The sequence below is a fragment of the Plectropomus leopardus genome, chromosome 14 (assembly GCF_026936395.1).
Source record: "Plectropomus leopardus strain MGB_pleo_1.0 chromosome 14, ASM2693639v1, whole genome shotgun sequence".
Lineage (NCBI taxonomy): Eukaryota > Metazoa > Chordata > Actinopteri > Perciformes > Serranidae > Plectropomus > Plectropomus leopardus.
In genome coordinates this window covers 22,668,868-22,690,973 of record NC_142189.1, presented here as the reverse complement: position 1 = coordinate 22,690,973, position 22,106 = coordinate 22,668,868, and the positions used below count along the sequence as shown (strand labels likewise).

General features: G+C 39.7%; 1 protein-coding gene across 8 annotated transcripts in view; it reads left to right on the top strand.

Annotated features, from left to right (window-relative positions):
• dlgap2a (discs, large (Drosophila) homolog-associated protein 2a) overlaps window positions 1–22,106 on the top strand; it is a 199,601-nt gene that overhangs the window by 77,486 nt on the left and 100,009 nt on the right. For 2 of the 8 annotated variants that reach the window (XM_088087246.1, XM_088087250.1), the window contains one exon: window positions 14,786–14,818. The exons of the other annotated variants lie outside the window; for them this stretch is intronic. In XM_088087246.1, coding sequence (XP_087943372.1) covers window positions 14,786–14,818 — 33 coding nt within the window. The remainder of the gene's footprint in view (window positions 1–14,785; window positions 14,819–22,106) is intronic. 8 annotated transcript variants of the gene reach the window in all.

Below are 22,106 nucleotides of genomic sequence, written 5' to 3'. Positions count from 1 at the left end.
TAAAAGCCCTCTGACAATGTTTTTGTAGATACAATCCCCTTAGTTGTTTTTATTGTGAATTATTGCAGGACTGTGTTGTTGACAATATGGTGGCTTGCTTTATTATAAGTATGAAATGTCAAACAAGTAAGTAAAGTTAGCAAACGTGAGCCGTTTGCTTATCTGCATATTAAATGCAATCATGCAAATAGGGGATAATATTTTTGAAAAGTTTTGAAAATGTGTAGGAACCGTGTGCCTGCCAAACAGCAGACCACTGTTGGAGACCAACAGACAATAAAACCAGCTGTATCTTAGTGAGTCATTGCTGTGTATCCAGCATCTTTTTATGCACCACATGGATGTTTTGTAACAACCTGTCAATGTTATTCCAGTGGGGATCATGGCACAATAAGCAGTTTTGTTTTTGTTTTGTTTTGTTTTTTTTTACCAAGTCATCACCACGTTTCCTGCTGGGATAGTGACATAAAAAGCGATTGTTTTTTAACAGAGACATCACTGCTTTTTTCACTGGAGATTGTGCCCCCAAAACTGAGTAGTTTGGGTGAAAACATAATCTTTTCCGAACCATAACCAAGTGTTTTTTGAACTACACATTAACCACAGAATTGTTGAAAAGTTTTAACAAATCCGATTCATTATAATGTGTAAATGTAATGTAATGTATCCGTGGTTTGTAGAAACATACAATGCCAACACTTATTCTGGTTTATTGGTTGCGCTTTTTCTTTACTGGCAAGTAATGCCGCCATTCGACGTTAATTGTGAGTCACAAAATTGTCCCATATGAATGTAAATCCTTGTGGTTCTAGGCTGTGAAAAGACAGCAGTCTGTCGAACTGAGCTGAAAGTTTTTGTATTTTGTATGTAGATGTATTTTTTAAATATATTAAAGTCCTGTTGGACCTTCGACAGCATTTAAGAACAACTCTTTAAGCAGTCGTCAGATCCCTCTGGAGCAATACTTTTAGTTCTGCACTCATCATACAGACTTTTTAATACACTTTGTCATCTTGCATAACAGTTTGCTTGTCTGCAGGCGCTTGGTTGGGTTTGAAAATTTGCTGTAAGCAAAGCCACCCCGGCTATTCCCCAGGATGCATTTACTAGTTAACAAAGAGACAGACGGACACGGCACAGATCCAATATGGCCGCCCGGTGACATGGCTGACCAGGTGTTAGACACATCGTACGCTGCCTCTGGGCCTGCTTCGTCTGCTTTCTCCTCACAGCCCATTAGGCCCATTCCAGGAGATGGAGCATAATGCAATACCCTGGACAGTACTCATAAAGTACACACGCACACAAACACACAAACATGCACTACTACATCTGTAGCGTGTAACCATTCCCAGGCGTAGCGGTCTGCGCCAAAAGCAGCAGGTGTGCAGCTTCGTAAATCTGTTGTGCGGAGACGCTGGGTGCCAATCTTTCATTGTTACACAGACATCCAATCACTTGGAACAATGTTGTGACATCCTGGTGAAACGGAGAGAGAGACAGAGGGAGTGTGGAGGAGGTGTTTCCACGCCATGCCAAAATTATCTGTTACATCTGCATCCAACACACGGAGAGTTTGGCCGTTAGAAGTTTCTTTTGATAGGATGGAATTGGCGAGACAGCGGGTTTGTTATAGAGTGATTGAGTGAGCGTGTGAGTAGCATGTGTGTTCGTTTACCACACGGATTGACTCACAACTCATCTGCAAAATGTCAACCTCTGTAAGTTGTGTGCGAGTGAGAAACAGGGAGAAATAAAAAGAAATGAAAATGGGGTGTCTTTGCCAAGGATGTCTCTGAGTTTTACAAAGTGAATTGTGTTTCTGTCTGTAGTGACAGCATATGGTGCCTAAAAAGGAATACCACACACACACACACACACACACACACACAAAAACACACGCACACTTTGATATCTGATGCTGCTGAGAGTGCTGATAGCCAGAAGAGTTTTCTTTAAAGAGTGAATATCCAGGCAGGCTGATTTATCAGTGAATACTCTCAGTCGCTCCCACTCTCTCCATCTCTCCATCTCTCTCCCTCCCTGCCTCCCTCTGTCCCCTCCGTGTCCCTCAGTGTAAAATATGAACACAGCAGCCCTATAAATCTGGACGGGAGATAATGAGAGTTGGTCCCCTCAGTCTAGTGGGCCACCAGCCAGACTCAGTGCCAGTGACATCATCCTTAGGGAGAGCGAGTGAATTGATGAGTGTGGTGACACTGTGCCATTGCTTCAGAGTCGGACATGCTCTCTCAAACATACATACACACACTTAAGCCTCTTCTTTAAATCTTGGCACATAAGTGTGTGTGTGTCCGTGTGTGTGATGTTGGAGACATGTGGTTTCAGAAGGGCATTGGGTTCAGCTTTGCTGTATATTAATGATGTGATAAGAAAGGATCATTTAGACTAAACCATGAATAATGATGCTCTCCCTCTAACAACTGTGTTCCTTTTTACTGGATTTTGTTTATGCTACAGCCCTACTTGGTCTGGTATGACCAGTACATTTTAAGGTTGTGATAAGTATTATATTTAAATACCTTTCCAGTACCACATGTGTAACACGATATAATCTTTGTTAATTATACATTCGATAGTATTGAAGGTCTCAAAGCTGTTTAAAAAAGAAGCAGAAAGAGGAAAAAACAGGTCAACTAGTCCTCAACCTGTTGCTGGTACTGCTTTCTAACCAGCAACCCACCTTTTGGAGGTGTGTTCAGTGACTTGTACCAGTACTGTGTGCAAGTTGTTAATATTCAAATTTTCAGTAAGTCTACTACTCACACTCATACATCTTCGCCTCTGTGTAGTAATGCTGGCACCACAACACCAAAGTGGAAGCTAGTGAAGAAGGAGGTTATCTCCTACAGACCATCTTACAGGCCATTTACGAATCGAACGTTTTGGGAGTGCCTTAGCAATAAGGTTGCACCAATACTGTTTTAAGATAGAAGTCTGATACAGCTGCTGATTCACAGTATTTTACTGTGTTCAATATAATATGACTATAGCTATCTCTTCAAAGAATAACTAAACAGCATTACAGTTCTGACCAGACATTTAATGCCAGCTTTTTGTACTTGACAATATTTGATGCCAGCCACATAGTACTGCAACCAGCCACTAGCAGGATTATCTTTCTGATTTATAGGGACAAGTCTTGACAACTAGGCATTCATGGTGCTGAGATGATGGCTGGTGATTCCCGGACTTTTCCTCTCATGGCATCATCAGGTTGACATTGATGTTTTTTTAGTGACATGTTTTGAGAAATATGAGATGGATTGCCATGACATTTTGTACACATTCATGCCCCTTCAGGATGAATTGTAATGATTTTGGTGATCCCCTAACGTTTCTGTAGTGCCACCATCAGGGCAAAATTTCAGTTTGTCCAATACTTTGGATTATGATGTAATACCTGCAAAACTAATGACATGCCCATTAGCCTCAGATGTACCCTGTGTTAATGCTGTGAGCATACAAACACAATAATGAACTTCGTAAACATCAATATGTTAGCATTGCTATTGCAAGCGTGTTAGCATGCAGATGTTAGCACTGCTGTACCTAAGTACAGCCTCACTGAGCCTCACAGAGACGGCTATAGACTGGTAGTCTACTGTGCACACATTTGGTCATGAAATTATGACACACAGCCTTAATTGTGATATTTGAGTTTGAAACCATCACCCAGCCAAAATATTTTCGGTGAAAAACATTATTCATCTTAATGAGTCAATTTTGTCTAGTGTTGCACTGGAAAATCAAATTTTTCTCTACACAGTTGACAAATTCTGCCTTCGCCGTGAGATGAGTTTCCAATTCAAACCCAATTACTTACTTAAATCAAGTCTCATTTCCTTGATGCAAATGGAGTGATTTGCATCTCTTTGCATTGCTCCTTAATTGAAAATTACTGAAACAAGGACTACTCCATTGGTAACAAATATAGTCATATTTTTCACCCGTTTTAAGAGGCAAAAAAGACATGCCTGCAGAGAACTCTATCCACACACACATACACACACATACACACATACGTTGCGCTTCCTTGTCTCTGTGTTTTTCCCTCTTCTCCCACTTTGTCCTTTCTGTGTGTCTTGTTTGCTTTGTATCTACTAAACTAAAATGTCTAAATGAATAAGAATAATAGACAGTAGCCCCAGTCCCACTGTCACTGACCTTGCTGATTACTTTCATGCTTGACAGACTCTCTTTTCCGCTTCTTCGTCCGCTGTTATTGAGCACAATGCCGTACACATGTTGGAGGCAATGAGCTGCAATAGAGCTTGACAATGATTAAGTTTATTGATTTTTAGCAACAACAGTTATGAGACATCAGCCCCCGATTTTTATTGTATAATTCATTACATTTGTAGTTAAAAGCGAGTCTTAATGATTTTTGTCAGTGGAAGTGGGATTTGTAGGATAGAATGCGTTTCATGAATGGAGGGATTTTAAAATGATGAGTCACCGAAGCATATAAACAAACAGGGATGTTGTGTTGGCTTGGCATCATTTCAGGCTTATTTTAGTCAATTCAGGAAGTTGACTGTCTGGGATATTTATATTCTGGTGCTATGCTGTTGAAAACAGTAGTTACACTGATGAGATAATTCAATACATGCTGTGAATCATTGCAGCCACAGGTGTTTAGCACCAACAATATTTTACTAAAATTAATTCTAGTGTTTTATGTTTGAGTCATTTCAGAACTCTCTTAAACAACAAAATAGGTTGATTGACACTGGCTTCCAAAATGGCATATATTATCTCTCCCAAAGCAACATCCGTTTCTAACAGTCAGAATTTTAAAGATGTCACTAATGTTATGAAATGGTCACAGTTACGCCATAAAACGTTATGGTTTAAGCAACAGAACTAGGTTGTCAGGTTTAGAAAAAGCATCGCAGTTTGGCTTTAAAGAAGTACTTGAGTTACTAATGTCATATATGTCACATCACATATGTTACTAGTATGCTACACATACCAGCATGCTTCGCTAAGTTGTTGTTACTTTACTAACAATGTACCACAATTTGCTAGTATGTGTTGCATACTACATTACACCTTCATTAAGGGGGGTCAATGTTGACTTTAGAGCAGGAACACTTGTCATCTGCACTGTGAAATCTGACAAGTTGATTTTACTAAAAACAATCTAGGAAACAGACCGCCTTGAAAAATGTAAGTAAATACAACTATTAGTCTTAACTTTTTTTTACTGTATATCTAATTCTTAAGTTTACATACAATTTAGTTGTATTTACTTAATTTTGTGAAGTTGCAACTTAAAAATGACAAGTTTAATTAAATCAGTCTTTCTACATTTAGCAACTTCAGTTCAGTATATTGTGCTATATATCTGTATTCTGCTGGTTGCAAACTAGTTAATCATATTTTTATTTTCTTATACATGTTAACAAAAGAGAACTCATAGATCTCCTTACTTCATTTGCAAAATCCTCTTTGCAATGATCAAGTTAAGTCAGGCCAACTTGTTTTACTGAAGTTACTAACACTTAGAAGGAACAAGGAAATTTCACTTGTCATTTTTAATTTTAACAGAATTAAGTAAATACAGATATATTTTGAGTAAACAAAAAGATATATAGTAAACATAATTAAGGTTAATAGCTGTATTTACTTTACTCTTTCAAGGCAGTCGGTTTCATTTTAAGTAAGATCAACTTGTCAGATTTTACAGTGTGGATTAAAGTCATGTGCTTGTTTGACCCATATATCACCCCACTCACCCACACTATAGGGAATTCTTTTATCTTTTAGAGGTTGGAATATCCCAGTTGAAATTTCAAACTTCTGACCTCCAAGTGTTCAAGGTGCACAACACCAAGAGCATACAAACAAAATAGCTGACCCTGATGTTACTTTGGTAAATGTACATGCAATTGAAGTCTCAGAAGTGTAACCACTTCTCATATCTAAAGGGGAAAAATGACACATGAGGTCATAGATGCCATCACACATTCTTTAAGGGGTTTTATTACTTGGAAACATATGATAGGATCTATATTTTAAAATTAAATACAGGCAAAAAATACTTTCCTTGTAGTCAATGGTTTACCCTCAACAATGCACGCCTCCATGGGTGCTGCCACTGAAGTGTGGCACCAGACAACTGCTCCTTCATGAAGTTGATGTATAAGGGTTTGCCCAGAGTTTACAAGTTGAAACTTTGTCATTGTCTTTGTTGTTACATCACTTCCTCTTCTGATCCCATAGTAATTACTACAGCCCTCGAGGGCTCTGCCATATGATAAATATTATTATGTGACATAATAAGCTGCTTGCACAGTCGGCGTATAAAATCTTGTTTTTTGTAAGAGCGAGCTGAATATTTCAACCCCACAGCTTTATATCTGTTTTAACATGTTTCTTTTTAACTTTACAACAGACAGTAAAAATGTTTTCCCCTTCTTCTACCACCTGTTGTTGTGAAACTCAGAAAGCTTCATCTGTGTCAGGTTTCTCTGTATTTTGTGTCATAAAGTGACATGATTCTTGTAAAAGTTTTACCTGGTGGCAATGTTATATGCAGTGAAAGATGAATGTGGATGCCTGACACTGTCGCTGAGATTTATGTTAAAATGCTGCACGCACTGCAGTTTTTAGTGTCTTAAATTGAATATGAATTGACTGTGACCCAAAAGATGTCTCCCAGGTGTCAAGACTGTCATAGAACATAACACACCGGCCTGCAGTGTATCACACTCAGTTTATTATGATTTAAATGATTAAGAACTCCCTGATTATGAGGTGAAAGGCTTTAAACCTGGAAGTAACATCAATTAAATTGCCTCAAGCCCTCAACTTGTCACATATTCGTCACAATCTGACAACAGCTAACCTTGGATGCACTGCGGACAGTTATAAATAACTGACTCACATCACGTCGCTGTTTGTGCCACGTCCTTTGCAAACTGAACACATAGAGGCAGACAAAGATTGTCACTTCTGATCTGGGAAAGAGTGAAGAGGGAGCAATAATAGGAGGATGGAGTGAGTAAAGAGGACGTGCAGATGTAGGGGAAGGACGTGTCACTGGTGTCTGTGCCCCCCTCCTCCGTCAGCAGGTGTCAATATGGCCATCTACGGGGCTGAGCGCTTCTGATAGATGTTCTTGTAAGACAGAGGGCTGCTGGGGCGTGAAGGAGGCCATCAATATCCTCTCTGCACAAGTCTCTCTGTCTACTTCTGTCTATACAGCTCTCTCTTTCTCTTTGGCCCTCCATCCTTTTCCATCTGTCCAACCTCACTTGTCCTTCCCCTTTCCCACACATCCACCTCTCTTCTCCTTCTATCATCCACACTTCAGCACAGTTTTAGAGCTGCAAATCACTTAAATACGGCCCTGGACTTATATGTTCAATCCACTCCTCCTCCCTTAAATATTTATCTCCCGTTTCCTCTTGACTCCCCTCGTCTCCCAAGTGGTAAGAAAAACCACCTATTAATCTGACCCAGGGCCCTTGGGGTTGATAGAAAAACGATGAGATGTTTTACCTCCTCTTTTTTTTACTGACTTTCTCTTACCTTTGTCAACCAACTTTGTCGACCCAAATTCATCCGTCCCATCCTCCTTGTGTGGTTTTCACCTCTCACTGTTGCAGTCACGCTGTTACATGTAGGGCTTTGTAGGGCTTAGGGACCAATGTGGGGAACAAACTGCTGAAGGAAATGTTGCTTTACATGTACCATCACCCACAGTGGGAATGATGGTGTGTCCACCTACACACTGTACTATAGTATGCAGTGACAAATCTGCAGCCAAAAGAAGCACAAGTGCATATGTGCATGCATATTATATGTCCATATATGTATGTACTGTTGATGCAGTTTCACATCCATACGCTGCCCGTTGGATAACATGTATAGTAGAAAGCACATTTATATGATTTAACTGCAAAGCTATTTTGAGTGATTCCACACCTACTCAAACATATGAAAAAGCTGAATAAGATACTTTCAAATATACACTTACTTTAGACACAAAAAAACTAGATTCATAATTCTTATAATTGTATATTTTAAATTATCCATTCATTGATTCATTCATTGTCCGTAACCGCTTGTCCTCGCAATCCCAGCTGTCATCAGGCGGAAGGCGGGGTACACCCTGGACAGGTCGCCAGACTATTGCAGGGCCATTTAAAATTATGCCAATTAAAATATTTTTGTTTAGTTTTTAGCAATTCTTTACATAATTTTCTGGTTTCTTTGTACTGTACTATTATTATTATCAGTATATCAGTACTATTATTGTTATCAGTATTATTATAGTATATATATGGTAGTAGTTGTAGTACAATAGTATTTTTGGCTTATTTTCACGTAATTTTCTTGTAACATTTTTCAAATTTCTCGTTGGTCATTGCCATTGCTCATTGCCATATTCCTGTATTTTTGGAGAAAAAAAATCAAGCCAATTTGCTTCGCTTTCAAAGGGTTAAAGAGCAACTTAAACCCCTTGGAAATCTTGTTTTTGCTGACCTCAGGTGGTTTTTCACCGTGATACAGTGACGCAGAAGTGTAGTCTGAGGTGTGTCACTCTCATGTGCCCCATGTTTTTTTCCCCAATGTTTCTTAAATCCATTTCCTGTTTGAAACTGTGTGCAAGTTCATAAAATACCCATATTCCCTAAATCTTGAAGTAATTGAATCCATTTTAAATCTTTATTTGTATTTTATATTTTATTTTTTGAAACATATCATTGTTAGCCAGTGCTAATGGTAGCTTATGCTTTTTTCACAGACAACATTTTTGTGGTTAATGGCTTTCTCTGTGCTCAGTTTAAGATTGTTTGTTAGACAAACACCACTGTTTTTGAAGCTAATGATGAAAGCACTAATTTGAGAATGGCTTCTTAATCCAGGGGAGGATTACTGTAGTCCTACAGCTGACACTGGTCCCCAGTCTCCATTACCTAACTACCTGGAGATCCCTGTAGTAGCCAGGACTGCCACAAGGGGAGAATATAAGATACACACACAGACTCTGCTAACTGTAAGCATCAGTTGAGCTGTTGGTTATTAGTCAATACATCTTTTGTATCAGATGCATTCATGCATCTTGTGATGATATTAACCTTAGTCACTTGCAAACACAACATAAACCCTCAGCAGCTGCAATAATCCAGACAGCAGTGTTATGAATCTCTTATTGCAGTAAAATGTGCTTGGGTTAGAATTAGAATCAATGGCTTCACAGGCCACGGACACGCACACACACACACACACCAAACACACAGATTTCCTGAATAGACAGGGGATGCATCCTGACATGTGATGGCTTTTTACTCGCTGCAGAATGACAGTGTTTGTCTGTAACTGAAGGTCGTGCCTAGATCCCTGCACTCACGTCACACTGAACGCCCACTGCCTCGTCTATGCACAGCCACAGGGGCCGACTAAAAGCTTTTTTTGTTTTTAACCATTTATTGTGATGCAGCTTGTTTTGGAGCTCCCGCGCCGATTAAGCTGTTTGTAGTGTTCTCACACTGTCTACATCCACAAACACTGACGGCCGGCTTGATTTGAACACTGGCTGCGTGATGTCACATGCCTGCTGTTTCTCATCTAAGAAGGGAACATGGGAATATTTTTGACAATGAGCTCCTTGTACTATATTAAGGTGCTAACTCCCTGTCTGCTCTTATAAAGGGATGAGTATAGTTCTCTGATTTGTTATCTGTTTTTAATAAGTGTTCCTAGTGCCTTTGTTGGGCTTTTATTGCACACTAAGTTTTGATTTTGTTGGTTTTGCAGTCATGAGCTCTAAAATTAATATTTAGAGTCATGTTTAACACCTCAATGCAATAAATCTTCTAGAATTAAGAACTATATAGCGTGAACATTTATTTACTGCTTTGTAAACACCTCACTTTCTTCAATACAAGTGCTCAGTATAAATTTTGAATTTAATAAATAGTTTCAAATTTTGGAAAGCCTTCTTGTTGAGAGTTGACAATATCAACATCACTCTCTTTTTTGATTGTAAACAGGGGAAACTGCTTAGCTGACTTTATGTGAAGCAAAACAAAATATCCACCTACCAGTGCCTCTCAAAGCTCACAAATTAACACATTATATCATGATTGATAATCCATACAAAAACCAAAGTTGTTCCAGTTTTTATTCTAAACTAAGCTAACCAGCTGCCTGCTGTAGCTTCATATTTCCTCGGTACATGTGATATTGATAAAGAAAGCAGAGTCCTCCAGCTCGCTCAGCAGTGCCCACATGTACCAGGATGCATTGTGTCCAAGCTGTTGATGCCCAGTTAAAACAGCATAGGCTGCTAATGAAATTAACATTTTTCTTCTTGAATTTACAGTTCAGTACCATTAGGTGACATAAATCTGCTTTCTTAGCCCTGCTGGCCTATTTTTGTTTTTTCCCCAGTGTATCTTTGTGATGATTCAAACTTAAATGCATAGTGACACACACACATGCTCTAACAATCTAACAATCAATAGCCCACGTTACCACACAATTGGTATCGGCGAAAGCATCCAACAAAAAATGCCAATGCTGAAAATCATTGTAGCAAAATGATGATACAATGGACTATATTTTCCATTAACACTTCCGCATAGAAGGCGGTGAGCTTTCCCTTTTAGGAACAGAAAGGAGTGTGGTATCAAACTTCTCATCCAACTCTCAGCAAGAAAGCTGAGAAGAGCATTCTCCAAAATGTCAAATGGTCCCTTGAAGCCTCAGACTGTGGTGATTCATGAATACTGATCCCATAAAACACTACTGGTGTTGTGTACATTCATATTTACAACCAAGCTTGTTCACGTAAAATGCATAATGTGTGTGAATGCCGCATACCTCGAAAATGTGTGTGTGTGTGTGTGACAGTGCAGTGTAATTAGCCCCTGAAGAGGCAGACAGGACTTATACTGCCGGGCTGATGAGTTCCTCTCCAGCCCTGCGCTCAGCACCGCGTCTCCTCTGAGAAGTGCTAGATCAGCTCCAGCGGGAGGCTAAATATACGCAAGGGGCCCCGCTGAAGATGGATTGTGCCAGTCAAGGGGAAGGTAAACTGAAATTGGTGATCGTACACATAGATGAGGCTAGAAGCTGGAGGCGTGGGAGTGTGTTGTTCTCATGATTTGTTCGAGTATAATCGTGGGAGTCAGTTTATCTGTGTGTGGTCATGCCTGTAAGTACACAATCGTGTTAGTCCATCTGTGTGAGCGCACATCTGTGCGAGCTTTACATTACTGAGTACTTCCCTTTATTGACTACCTATTGACCCAGCCCCAATAAACAAGTCTTTATTTGACTTGTGTCTTACAGTGTGTGCTGCCCAACTTAGAGCAAACCAAGCTTATGGTGGCTGTTCCTCGCAGTAAATCCCAAGTCATTGGGAAATGCACCAACTCCCTGAATAAAGTCTTTCTACCCTCGCACCTATGGTATCACGCCTTGCTTTTTATAACCTTGTGTGTTTTCTCAGAGACGCGGCTTTCTTGTGAAAAAGCCAAGAACAGTTTTAGCATAAGCTAATTAGCACCTGTATCTCTCACACATCATATATGAACTGGGGAAAAGAGAGGGTGAGAGAATGAGTGAGGGTAAAAGAGAGATCAGCTAACAGTGAAGGTGTGAGCAAGCCGCGCTGATATGGAAATGAAGGCTTTAATTATGGATGAATACATTATCAGATCAAGGCGAAGGATTTGCTCCCCGTGTATGTTGTGTTTGGAGATTGGCTGTTACCAGGGGATTCCACAGACCCCTGTGGATATCTCTATGTTAGTTTAGTCATAACGCATAAGAGGTCAGCGTCCAGCTCTGCTCGAAAATGAAGCATGCTAACTGAGACTAGCATACTGAAATAGACTGACAGCTGATCATAAACCAGCTGTTACATCTTCCTTAAATTTTATTGCATTAATGGATATCGATCCACATTTGGGATTCCCTCTCATGGAGAATGATAGAGGCAGCATTGATAAACTATTCGATATTTTTGCTTGATGTAGATACAACAGTTTTGTCACTATGATTCTTCTTTTTAAAGTCTGTCATTTCCCTGCTTCTGTTTGTTTGCACCTCCCATCTCTTTTCTCCTCATATGAGATGAAAATGCTTAATACCTTTCGCTAGGCCTAAGGATAAAAAAGTATGTTTTGGTTTGTGATGTCATTTATGACCTTAGTGTACTTTATTTACTATTTTGCAACATTTACATAAACCAACAAGACAGGACAGAAACATTCAAAATTCATTCTATTGTGGTTTCTGGTTATAAAATACAATTATTTAAAAAGCTCTCCTGATTTTTCTTAATTGAATATATTATTACTCTGTTGTTAAAATGGCATTACATTTGTTAAAGAGCATAATCTGACTTGTTTAGGACTCAAAGTTTTAGAAACTCAGTCAGTCAAGTCACTTGACTCGGGACTCGTCAGTTTTAACTTTGGACTTCACTCAGGACTTGCAGTAGTTAACTTGGACTTGAAACTTACTTGGTTGGGGAACTCAGTACTGCAAAGATCCCTACTGCGCAGAATCTGGCTCCAAATGACGTCATGGCGCAAGATGGCAGTGGCAGTATGCAGGACCTTTTGGCTTCATTTTTGTATAGTGGGAGGAAGTGGAGACATGTCGTCCATCTTTACAGTCTGTGGTTCTGCCTAAGTGCAGCCTCAAAGAGCCTCTATGCCTGTAGACTTTGAGTCTCATTAGATCACAGATATAAATGAAAGTTACCAGATGTGCTCCTCTGACTCTATATTCCATCGTGACTTAAATTTGCATCAACTTCTTCCCTCTTATCCTTAAAAGTGGAAGCATAATAAGTTTAGCTGACGGCTACAGGCCGGCAGCCACTTTACACCTCCAATTGGACAGCAAATGAGAATTACCCAGGAACAGTTTCCATACTGTAAAAACAGCCAGACCAGATCAATATGGGCTCCACACAGGGAAATTCAAGAGCACTTTAAATTTAAGCAGGCAGGACAAACTAATAGAGCCAATTGCTTTGACTCTGTGGAATTATACTGTAGGGAGTGGGAAGTAAAAAAGACTAATTAAACTAGTAAATTCTCTCCAGGCCTCAGCTGTCCGCCAGTGCTCTGCTGGCCGTAACATTTGTGTGCAGCTTAAGTCCACAGACCCCAACAGCCACCGACCCACATAAGCACTTGAGTACAGAGATCCAAACAGAGTTATAATGCACTTACTTTTACAAAGTGACAATATTTTCTCAGTGGAATCGTCTTTCCTCAGTGATCTCTGTTTGTTTGAGAGCACACTGTAATGTCTGATAGCAACAGAAAATTAATCCTCAGTCTTGGCTTTTCGCTCTTCACTTACGTACAATTGAAGAAAAGCATTTTAGAGATATAAAAATAGAAGGTGTTCTGAAGTGAGTATTGAAAGTTTAGGAGCAGCCAAGGCGCCCAGGCGAGAACCAGCATGGCAGTTTTATGATGAGATGGCAGCAAGGCTGTGTCACTGCCCAGACTGACAGTGACAACAAACCTTTAGAGGTGCTCTTTCATGCATCCACTGGTCTGCCAAGCTGTCCTCACTGCACTCTGCCCATGAGCAAGGTCACCTGAGGAAGACAGTTAAAAATGGCAGCACTTTTTGAGGATTTATGGACATGTTTTGTTGCGTTTGTATCCACCATAGATGTTTTTGATCCATTAAAATGGCTGTCTCACTGCTTTTCACCCAAATAAGACAAGTCAGGAGTCCAAGGTTGCTGTGGATCTAATTAAGCCCCTAATTAGCAGTGATTAGTTGAAGGAGAGCCTCGGCATAGAATGAAACAACATGGCCTCTTTTGGCCTCTGCTACGTCAGGGAAGAGAGACAAACACTGACACGCCACAGCTGTTTTTGGGGCCGTCTGTGGAAACTAACGCCTGAGGACATAACGCTCATTTTCATCATCATTCTGTTCATTATGCTCAGTGTCTGTCTCTGAAAAACAAACCCATTTAATAATATTGTTTGTTTAAAATAATCTTGGAGGCTGCCCGCGCTCTGCTGGCTCCTGGGAAAAAGTGATACTTCATTAACAGTAATGCACATATATTGATTTAGATTTTGAGGCTTACAGTAAAGTGTGCTCTTATATTTGCATGGGAATAAAAGCAGCAGAGCAACTTATTTACATACGAATGCACGATGCATGTGACGCCTGGCAAATCCTGGAATCAAAGGATCATTCTTAATGCGAGTTATAAAAATGACAGATAGTGTGCAATCATGAATCAATGCTTTTTTTTTGGCTTTAATTTAAATTTTGAATCTCACCCAGTTTTGTGTATTTTGTTTTGGCAAACAGCATCTATTGCACATGGCAGTGATGAATTGAGGCAATATGATTTCTCATTTTGTTTTGTTTTTTTTGGGGGGGGGGGGTTTCCCCCTGCCTTTGACGCCTCCGCATCATTTTGTCTTTTTATGCGGCCGCCTTTGGCTGATGGTCATATTATGCATGGTGGCTGGGTTTCCATTATATTGCACATGGGTACCACTCTGCAAGGACATTAGGAGCAAAAAAAAGCAGCTGTTCTTCATGTTATTTGTTCAGTTTTAATGTTTTCATTTGGGGTTTTTTTGACACAGAGGGAGAAAGATGCTGGATCATGAATAGCAGTTGTTAACATTCTTATGTAGAGAGCAGTGGCACTGATATTTGTTAACACACACGCATGTACAAACAGACATTCACATATGTGTTGCCTCTATTAATCTCCTGTTGTCTCTCTTTGGTCCTTGTTTAGAATCACAGTGCACACTGTGTGGTGAACCAGAAGGTGAGTGGGCCTGCCATTCCCCAATAGTTCTTGTCATCGTCATCTCCTGGCTTGTTGTTTTGCTGATTAGGGGAGGGCGGGGAGTGGAGCGGGGGCGACGCTGTGCTGCAGACACACTGTTCTTCAGTCTTCATCTCAGCAAAGCAATGGTGCGTGCCAGGTTTTAGGTTCCATATGGAAAAAAATATATAAACTGTACATAAAGATGGCGTCCTCCAGCTTTTGATTTCATTTGAAACCCACATTATAAAGCATGCAACAAATAAAACTACAGGAGGCGCCATCTTTATGGACTTTTAGGTTACCCTTACTGACCTGACTGGTTGACAGCATGAAGGCTGAAGGACGCTTCAGAGCGCTGACTGACCTCACTTGCTTCTGCTTCACATCTCACTGAATGTTACAGTTTGTGTTCACATCTCATTCTATGACTGACACTGTCTCCATTGCCAAGTGCAAATCATTCACATAAATCTGTCTCCATTTCAAAACCAGAGTCTGTCCCTTTTTGCATGGGTCATATTTTTAGGGATGATCATTCCTTTCCCACAGCCATAGCTGGTAATCACTGCATTACTGTGTTTCATCTGTTATCTGTTGTTGGGTTTCATATGCTGTTACTGACAATCCCAAAAACCAGCAGTGACCAGAAATTACCTGTAACTTCAACTGGAGCTGACATCTTTGGTCGCGTTTTGCATTGTGTCGGGTGAATCTCGAAATAACCCATGAACATGTTCAGTGATAGGCGCGGTGAAAGATATGATATTTCCCTCTGGGACTTAACCTTGTCCAGGAATCAGCCATGAGCCTCTAAGCCCAATAAGCATTATTCTATGTCTCAAAAATCAATGGCGCTCTCTCTGCTTTGCTTGATTGGATTAAGACGTAATCAAATCAAGCGCGATAACTGTGTGCCTGTGACCTTCCTGCTGAGACAGGCGGACGGGGGACAGCCCTGAGGGAAGGACGGAGAATTTGTGTGCATGTATGTTGTGTGTGTGTGTGTGTGTGTATACAGTATTTTATGTGTGCAAACTGGTGTGTAGCTGGGCAGAAGGGAGCTCCCAAGGCAACTCCGTGGTGTTGCTCCATGTTGCACAGGACATCAGGGCCATAGAGCCACAGGAAGACATATGGTTTCCCTAGATACTTCATAGAGACCAGTTTTGGAGAAAGGGTGTGTGTTTGCATCTGCATCTGGGGCTCAGTATCAAACCATAATCACACTTGTATATTTATTCTTTGATTAGCTTGTTTTCCTAATTTTAAACACAAGGTTTTTTTAAGTTTAGATTATAAGCTTATTTGGGTGAAGTTTATTTTTTTAAACTGATGTGAATTAAAGGTTCAGTGTGTAAGATTTAGTGGATGTAGTGGTTGCAGATTGCATCCGACTGAGGTTTCTTGCCTGTGCCAAGCGTGTAAGGGGAACTATGGTGGTTGAAATGAAAACTTGAGTGGTCATATCTATAGCCAGGGTTTGCTTTGTCCATTCTGTGCTACAGTAGAACAACATGGCGGACTACAAATGGTCAATTCTAAGTCAACATAAACACGATTATTCTTATTTTTAGATGATTGTATGCTCAAGAAAACATACTTATTCCTATTTTATACTTACATATATTATTTTATACTTAAACTTCTTATAGTTATTGCTGCCAAAAGATGCCCCTTAATCCTACATGCAAGACCTTTGAGACAACATTAATCGCATGCATCTGAAAAGTGTAGCATTTTTGTAAAGCCTCCTGATATTACTTTTTGTTTAAACATTGAATTATGTTGATTGTACCATGTAATGGCTATAGAACAATTAAAAAAATTAGTTAACTATTAGCCTAGCTTTCACTATGCAATGCTGCCGGCCTCTGGGTATGATCTTCTGGGAAAAATTAAGAATCTATTTACAGCACAAAAGGAGATGCGTCAACCATTGTGCAACAAAAGCAGGAAGAGAACTGTGCTGTTTGTTTTCTCAGGTCCAGTGCTAGCTATCAGCAAAAGAGTGAATGACTGATTTTGTAGCAGTCATTACTGTCCACAGTAATAGTGGAAATGGCAGGGGGGCAGAACAAGTATTTCTCGAAGCAACTGAATGTAGGTTATTTACGATGAATGGAGTCCATAGTTGCTAAGCTCTGTTGATAGTTGCTAAGCTCTGAGGAAAATGAAAGCGATCCCGCTAGTCGCTGCAACAGGGGCATCAGCAATAATACCACTTGGAGATGCTAGGTGGAGGTAGAATTGAAAAGTTAAAAACATTTCACTTTCCACTTTAAAGTAGGCCTAGTAAAACATGGTGAAAACAGTATTAATTGGCTTCTTTGGGCAGCAGAACAGTCTAATGCAACATTGACATTTTATCTGCTCATATGGTGAACAGCTGATTATTTACACATCCAGCAGATATGGTGCAGTGTGCAATGAGCATATATTTGGAGTTGTATTTCTGTCCAGCTGATGAATGTTCAATATCTGCTCTGTTTTTAGCTGTAGGTTCTGGTCTCTACCAACTCCTGGAGGCAATATCTGCTGTTACTGGAGCTAAATGCTCCACTATATTCACAAGCTAGTTGCCAACTTTGATTGTCTGTCATTTGGCGTTGGGCAGGGAGTGTACAACGAATTTATCAGAGCTTCTCTTGTTGGCCGAAAAATTAAAACAAATGGCTGAAAGACGCTATAACGCTGTGTAACACCTCTTCCTAATATTCAGTAAGCCAGCAAACTCTGGCAGATGGCGTGTGAAATACTGTCTCGATATACTGTGAGAACAACATTTAGGGACCCAATCAAACCCTGATTGAGCCTAGGGAACATGTTACTGTTGCTCTGAAAATCTGGTTGGAGGTTCGCAAGATAGCAAAATGTCTCTTAGCCTGGAAGTGCACCTTTAAACTTCTCAATGCACAAAAAAGTTCCATTTAGTACTCTTAATTGAAACTGATGAATTATATTGTCACCAGAGTCCAAAATTAAATTAAATGCCCAGTCCTTACCTATATGTATGTGTGTTTGCTCTGAGAATTGTCAGAGAAGAATTGAGTGCATTTATAAGGCTTTCCAAGGCCACACTGCCTGCAGGTAATTGCTGTCCTGCAAGGAAGACAGAGAAAGAGCGTGTGATGGTGTGAGGGAGAAAGATAGAGACAGTTTGAAGTGCAAACATGCACATTTGCACATCTTATCTCTTTGTCTTTGTGCAGAATGCTGAGCCAGGGGCAACATGTCCTGCTGGGACCTTTACTCCCATATCTCATAATGCATATACACCAAATAAAACTCACATAAAAGATTACTGGACACTATCTACGGTGGCAGCATGATATGAAATAGATATTTATGATGTTTGGAGATGTTGAGGGCTTTTTTTTCAGTAAGCGATTGTTACAATGTGTAGTTTTAAAGAATGTGTTAATTCAAGTTCTTTTGAAGTCCTAACTGAGTAATTTGTAGCGCTTACAACTAATTGGTCACACAGCAGTATTCTGAGTATTGCTGTTTCCCAAGCATTTGTTTGTCATACAGTACAGAATCTGCATAAAAGCTTGAAATGCTGAAGGCACAGCTGCTCAGTCAGCATACTGAATAGTTCTAGTAGAATGTTTGTGTTTAGATGTAACTCTCCATGCAGGAAAGCCAAAGGTGTTGTTCATTTTTAAAAAAGATGCATCAAATATCACTTTCTTTAAGTTGTTGGGAGAAATTTGCAATACTATACAAGAAGACACAGCTCCAAACAGCAGAGAGAAGAAGTAAATGAGGAAGTACTGTGACATAAAATAACACTTTGACACACAGAGAAAAAATGAGAAGACATTACTGAGTAATAGCCATTTTAGAACAAGGACAGGGAGGACACTTTCATCAGCGGGTCAGCCCTAAATATAAACGTTACTGAAAAGATACTGAACTCACCTTGACAAGAACTCCATGACTGCAACCCCCTCAAAAATTAAATTATTAAGAAGACCCTGAGAATATATAAATTCAAAGTAAGTCTCATCAAAGTCTGACATATGGTGTCTGTCTCATTTTGTATGTGGGGACAAGGAAATCGCAGCTGTTTCTGAGTCAAAATAAGAGCCCCGTCCTTCAGCTGATGCATGGATGGGTTTACTCACCAACAGCAAATGCTCAAATGTTCATTAACTGAACCTGCACCAAGACCCTGAACTTCACTGTGAGGGTGAAAAAGTAAGAAAATGGTAGAGATTGAAGTGGGTTTGGGGGAGGTGAAGTGTGTGGGATTGCATTAAGGAGGACTGAGATGGAGAGTGAGGAAAGTGAAAACTGAGTGGGCAACCCTGTCTCCTATAGCAATATAATTTATATGCAACTAATTTGCTGTCTGTGTTTTGATGGGAGACATAACTGCTGCTTGGATTTTGTTTACTGAATTATTCCAGTAAAGAATCTAACATTTTTGAGACACTTGTAAATCATGCAAAAGTGGTTGAAGTGGATGCTGGGCGTAAAGGGCAAATGACTCCGAGCCTTGTTCCTGAAGTCACTTTTCAGTTTTTTGGTTTTTAACCAAGACCACAATGTTCTCCATGTTGTGAGTTTCTAAACATAACCATAACAAAGTTTAATCATGCTTTACTTGGTACTGAAGGAGTTTTTCTCTTGGTTGCTGCAAGTAGAAAAAACTCTCACCCTCCCAGGGTGAGTGCTATGTTCAGAATTCTTAAAAGCAACTCAATAAACATTAAATAACTGAATGTCCACACAGAATTTAGAATTTTGAGTTCAAACCTTTTAGTGAATCTTTTCAAGCAAGCAATGAGCAGTTACAGAGCTCTGGATAGGAAATGCCTCTCCCTAGCCGATAACATCAGCGAGTCAGCCTGCATTCTGACAACCTGTCTTTCCCTGATCCAGTATTTTATACTATTTACAATGAGGAAATGTGAATGAAGGTAGAATCATCTTCTGGTTGGTTCCCCTCATCATCTGGCTCCCCATTCAGCGTGGCATTTTCTCTGGATTGGTCAACTTCGAGGACAGTCCCTTTTTAGGAGTTGTTTTTTTCCTTTTCTGCATGACCTGTTGAACTCAGTCACAGAGACCAGACACCCACACTCTTTTTTTTGTCTCATATACACATTTAATATTTCCTCATTTTTGTCTCTGTTTGCGGGTGACCTTCACATGACACTCCTAAATGACCTATACAATAGCATTTCAGTTCCTCTAACAGTAGTTTCAGCATTCTTGCAATTGCATAACAATTTTAACCTTGCTTGGACAGAGCCTTAAGGGCTCATGTCACATGAAACTTGTTCCCTATCCTAGCATTATAATCACACTTTAGCTGGAATCATTGTTCGGTTACAGAGATTTAGGTTACATACTTACATACTCCAACAGTACGAGCAGATATTGTAGTGAAAACAGAAAGAATATAGTGAATACAGTCAACATTTAACCAATATCTACTGTTTGTGACTTTAGAAACAGTGCTGATAAAAAACATAATCTGGGATACATTATGATTCTATCGAACCATATTTGCACTTGTAAATCAGAAGTATATGAATGAAATTTCTAGGAGACAGGATTGTAGTGGGAGGATGTACTGACGAGCCATATTTTCTGGTGAGAAGTCTAAAAAGCACACAAGAAAGCAAAGAAATTTGAGAACAGATGATGAGACGAAAGTCGTCAGTGTGGTGGCTATATATTGCACTTATTATGCTGTCCATGTTTGCTTTGTGCCCTCTCCAAAGCTCTGCTGAATTATTGTGTTGACAATTAAGATTCTTCATGTTTCATAGGTTAATGCCCTGAACTGTGATCCATAAAGCACCAAGCTCTATGGTGTTATTCTGTACCTTTACACTTACCTGCACTTAATCAACACTATAAATGACAGTCTCTCAGTAATGTCTTGCTATTGTGAAACCCCACCATATTGAGGCATTGTATGTATTCAAGGCCCTTCTACTCATTTCCCCAGGAGAGTGGAAGACGTCTTGGAGTTTCACTGTAAGTAATATCATTACAGTCTAATGCATATTCCCTCTGTGCCCAGAAATACGGTCCTATATTGAATTGGGCAGCATAGATTTTTAATTTTCAAAAACCCATTTACATTGCATGTTGGCTAGACAGATAAGATGCATACCAGACCGCTAACCAAGGTCAATGTCCAATATAGAGGAGACTTGTTGGTAGGTGTGAGGGGAGTACTGATGCTGTGCATTATACAGCACAGAGGCTCAACAGCCGTGATAGTGCACCCTGTGCTCCTGCAATTTACATATGCACCCTCTTTCTGGTTATCTAATAAAAGCCAAATGATGCTTTTGCTGAGAAATGACTTTAGGCTTTATATCCTTGGTGTTTGTTTTGACCTGAAAACTTATTGGGTCAAAAATTGGAATTACCAAAAGAAAGAAATTGAAGTTTTATACAGTATAATATTCTGCAGGCCAAACATCTTCCACATTAATGTTCTCTAGGAGTGCATGGATTGGATTTTTGGTTCTTCTGCAACTGCACTCCTTGATGAAATATTATCAAACAATTTGAAAAATAAAAAAACCATTTTAGAGAGAAACAGTCAAAAAGATCTATTATGTCTTCAAAGGATACATCCAAAATGTCAAACTCACTCAGCAATGAAAACAGCTTAAAAACATGAAAACTAAAGCCTAACATACAGATCACAATGTAAAAATGAATCACCATATCACCTGTTGATCAAGACAGAAGACAATGAAATTAAAGGGAATTTTTTTCTTATTTTCAACTACCTATCATCGCAGTGTGTGCATATGAAAGGTTTTTGGCTTCCCCCCATGCAGCCAGTGTTCAAACCTCCAACAGCGGACAGGCAAATTTACCCAAGTTGCTAAAGTTTCCTTTGCACCTCCACTGTTCCTTCAAATCAGGGTAGATGGGGTATGGTTTATTTGCTGTCAATCATTTAAAAGCAAAATTAACATGTGTATACATTATGAATGTATAAAGAAACCTGGATACAGCGTTGGAGGCAGGGCCCCATTCAAGCTCTGTTTCCATAGTATGAAATTACCCAAATCTTCTATACTGTGGGGCCCATAGAACATGTGTACCAAGACTTACAGCGGCCATGTGTGGACAAGTGTTGCAGAGCGGCCAACTTCCAGTTTAGTGCTCTGCTAACTTGAATGAGGATAAAATGATTCAATCATCCAGTCTAGACTTTTGAAATGTTTCCGGTCCAGATGGGTCAAATAGTGAAGAAAGTTATTTTGTGGGGCCTGTGACACTAAAAAGAAATGTATCTACTGAT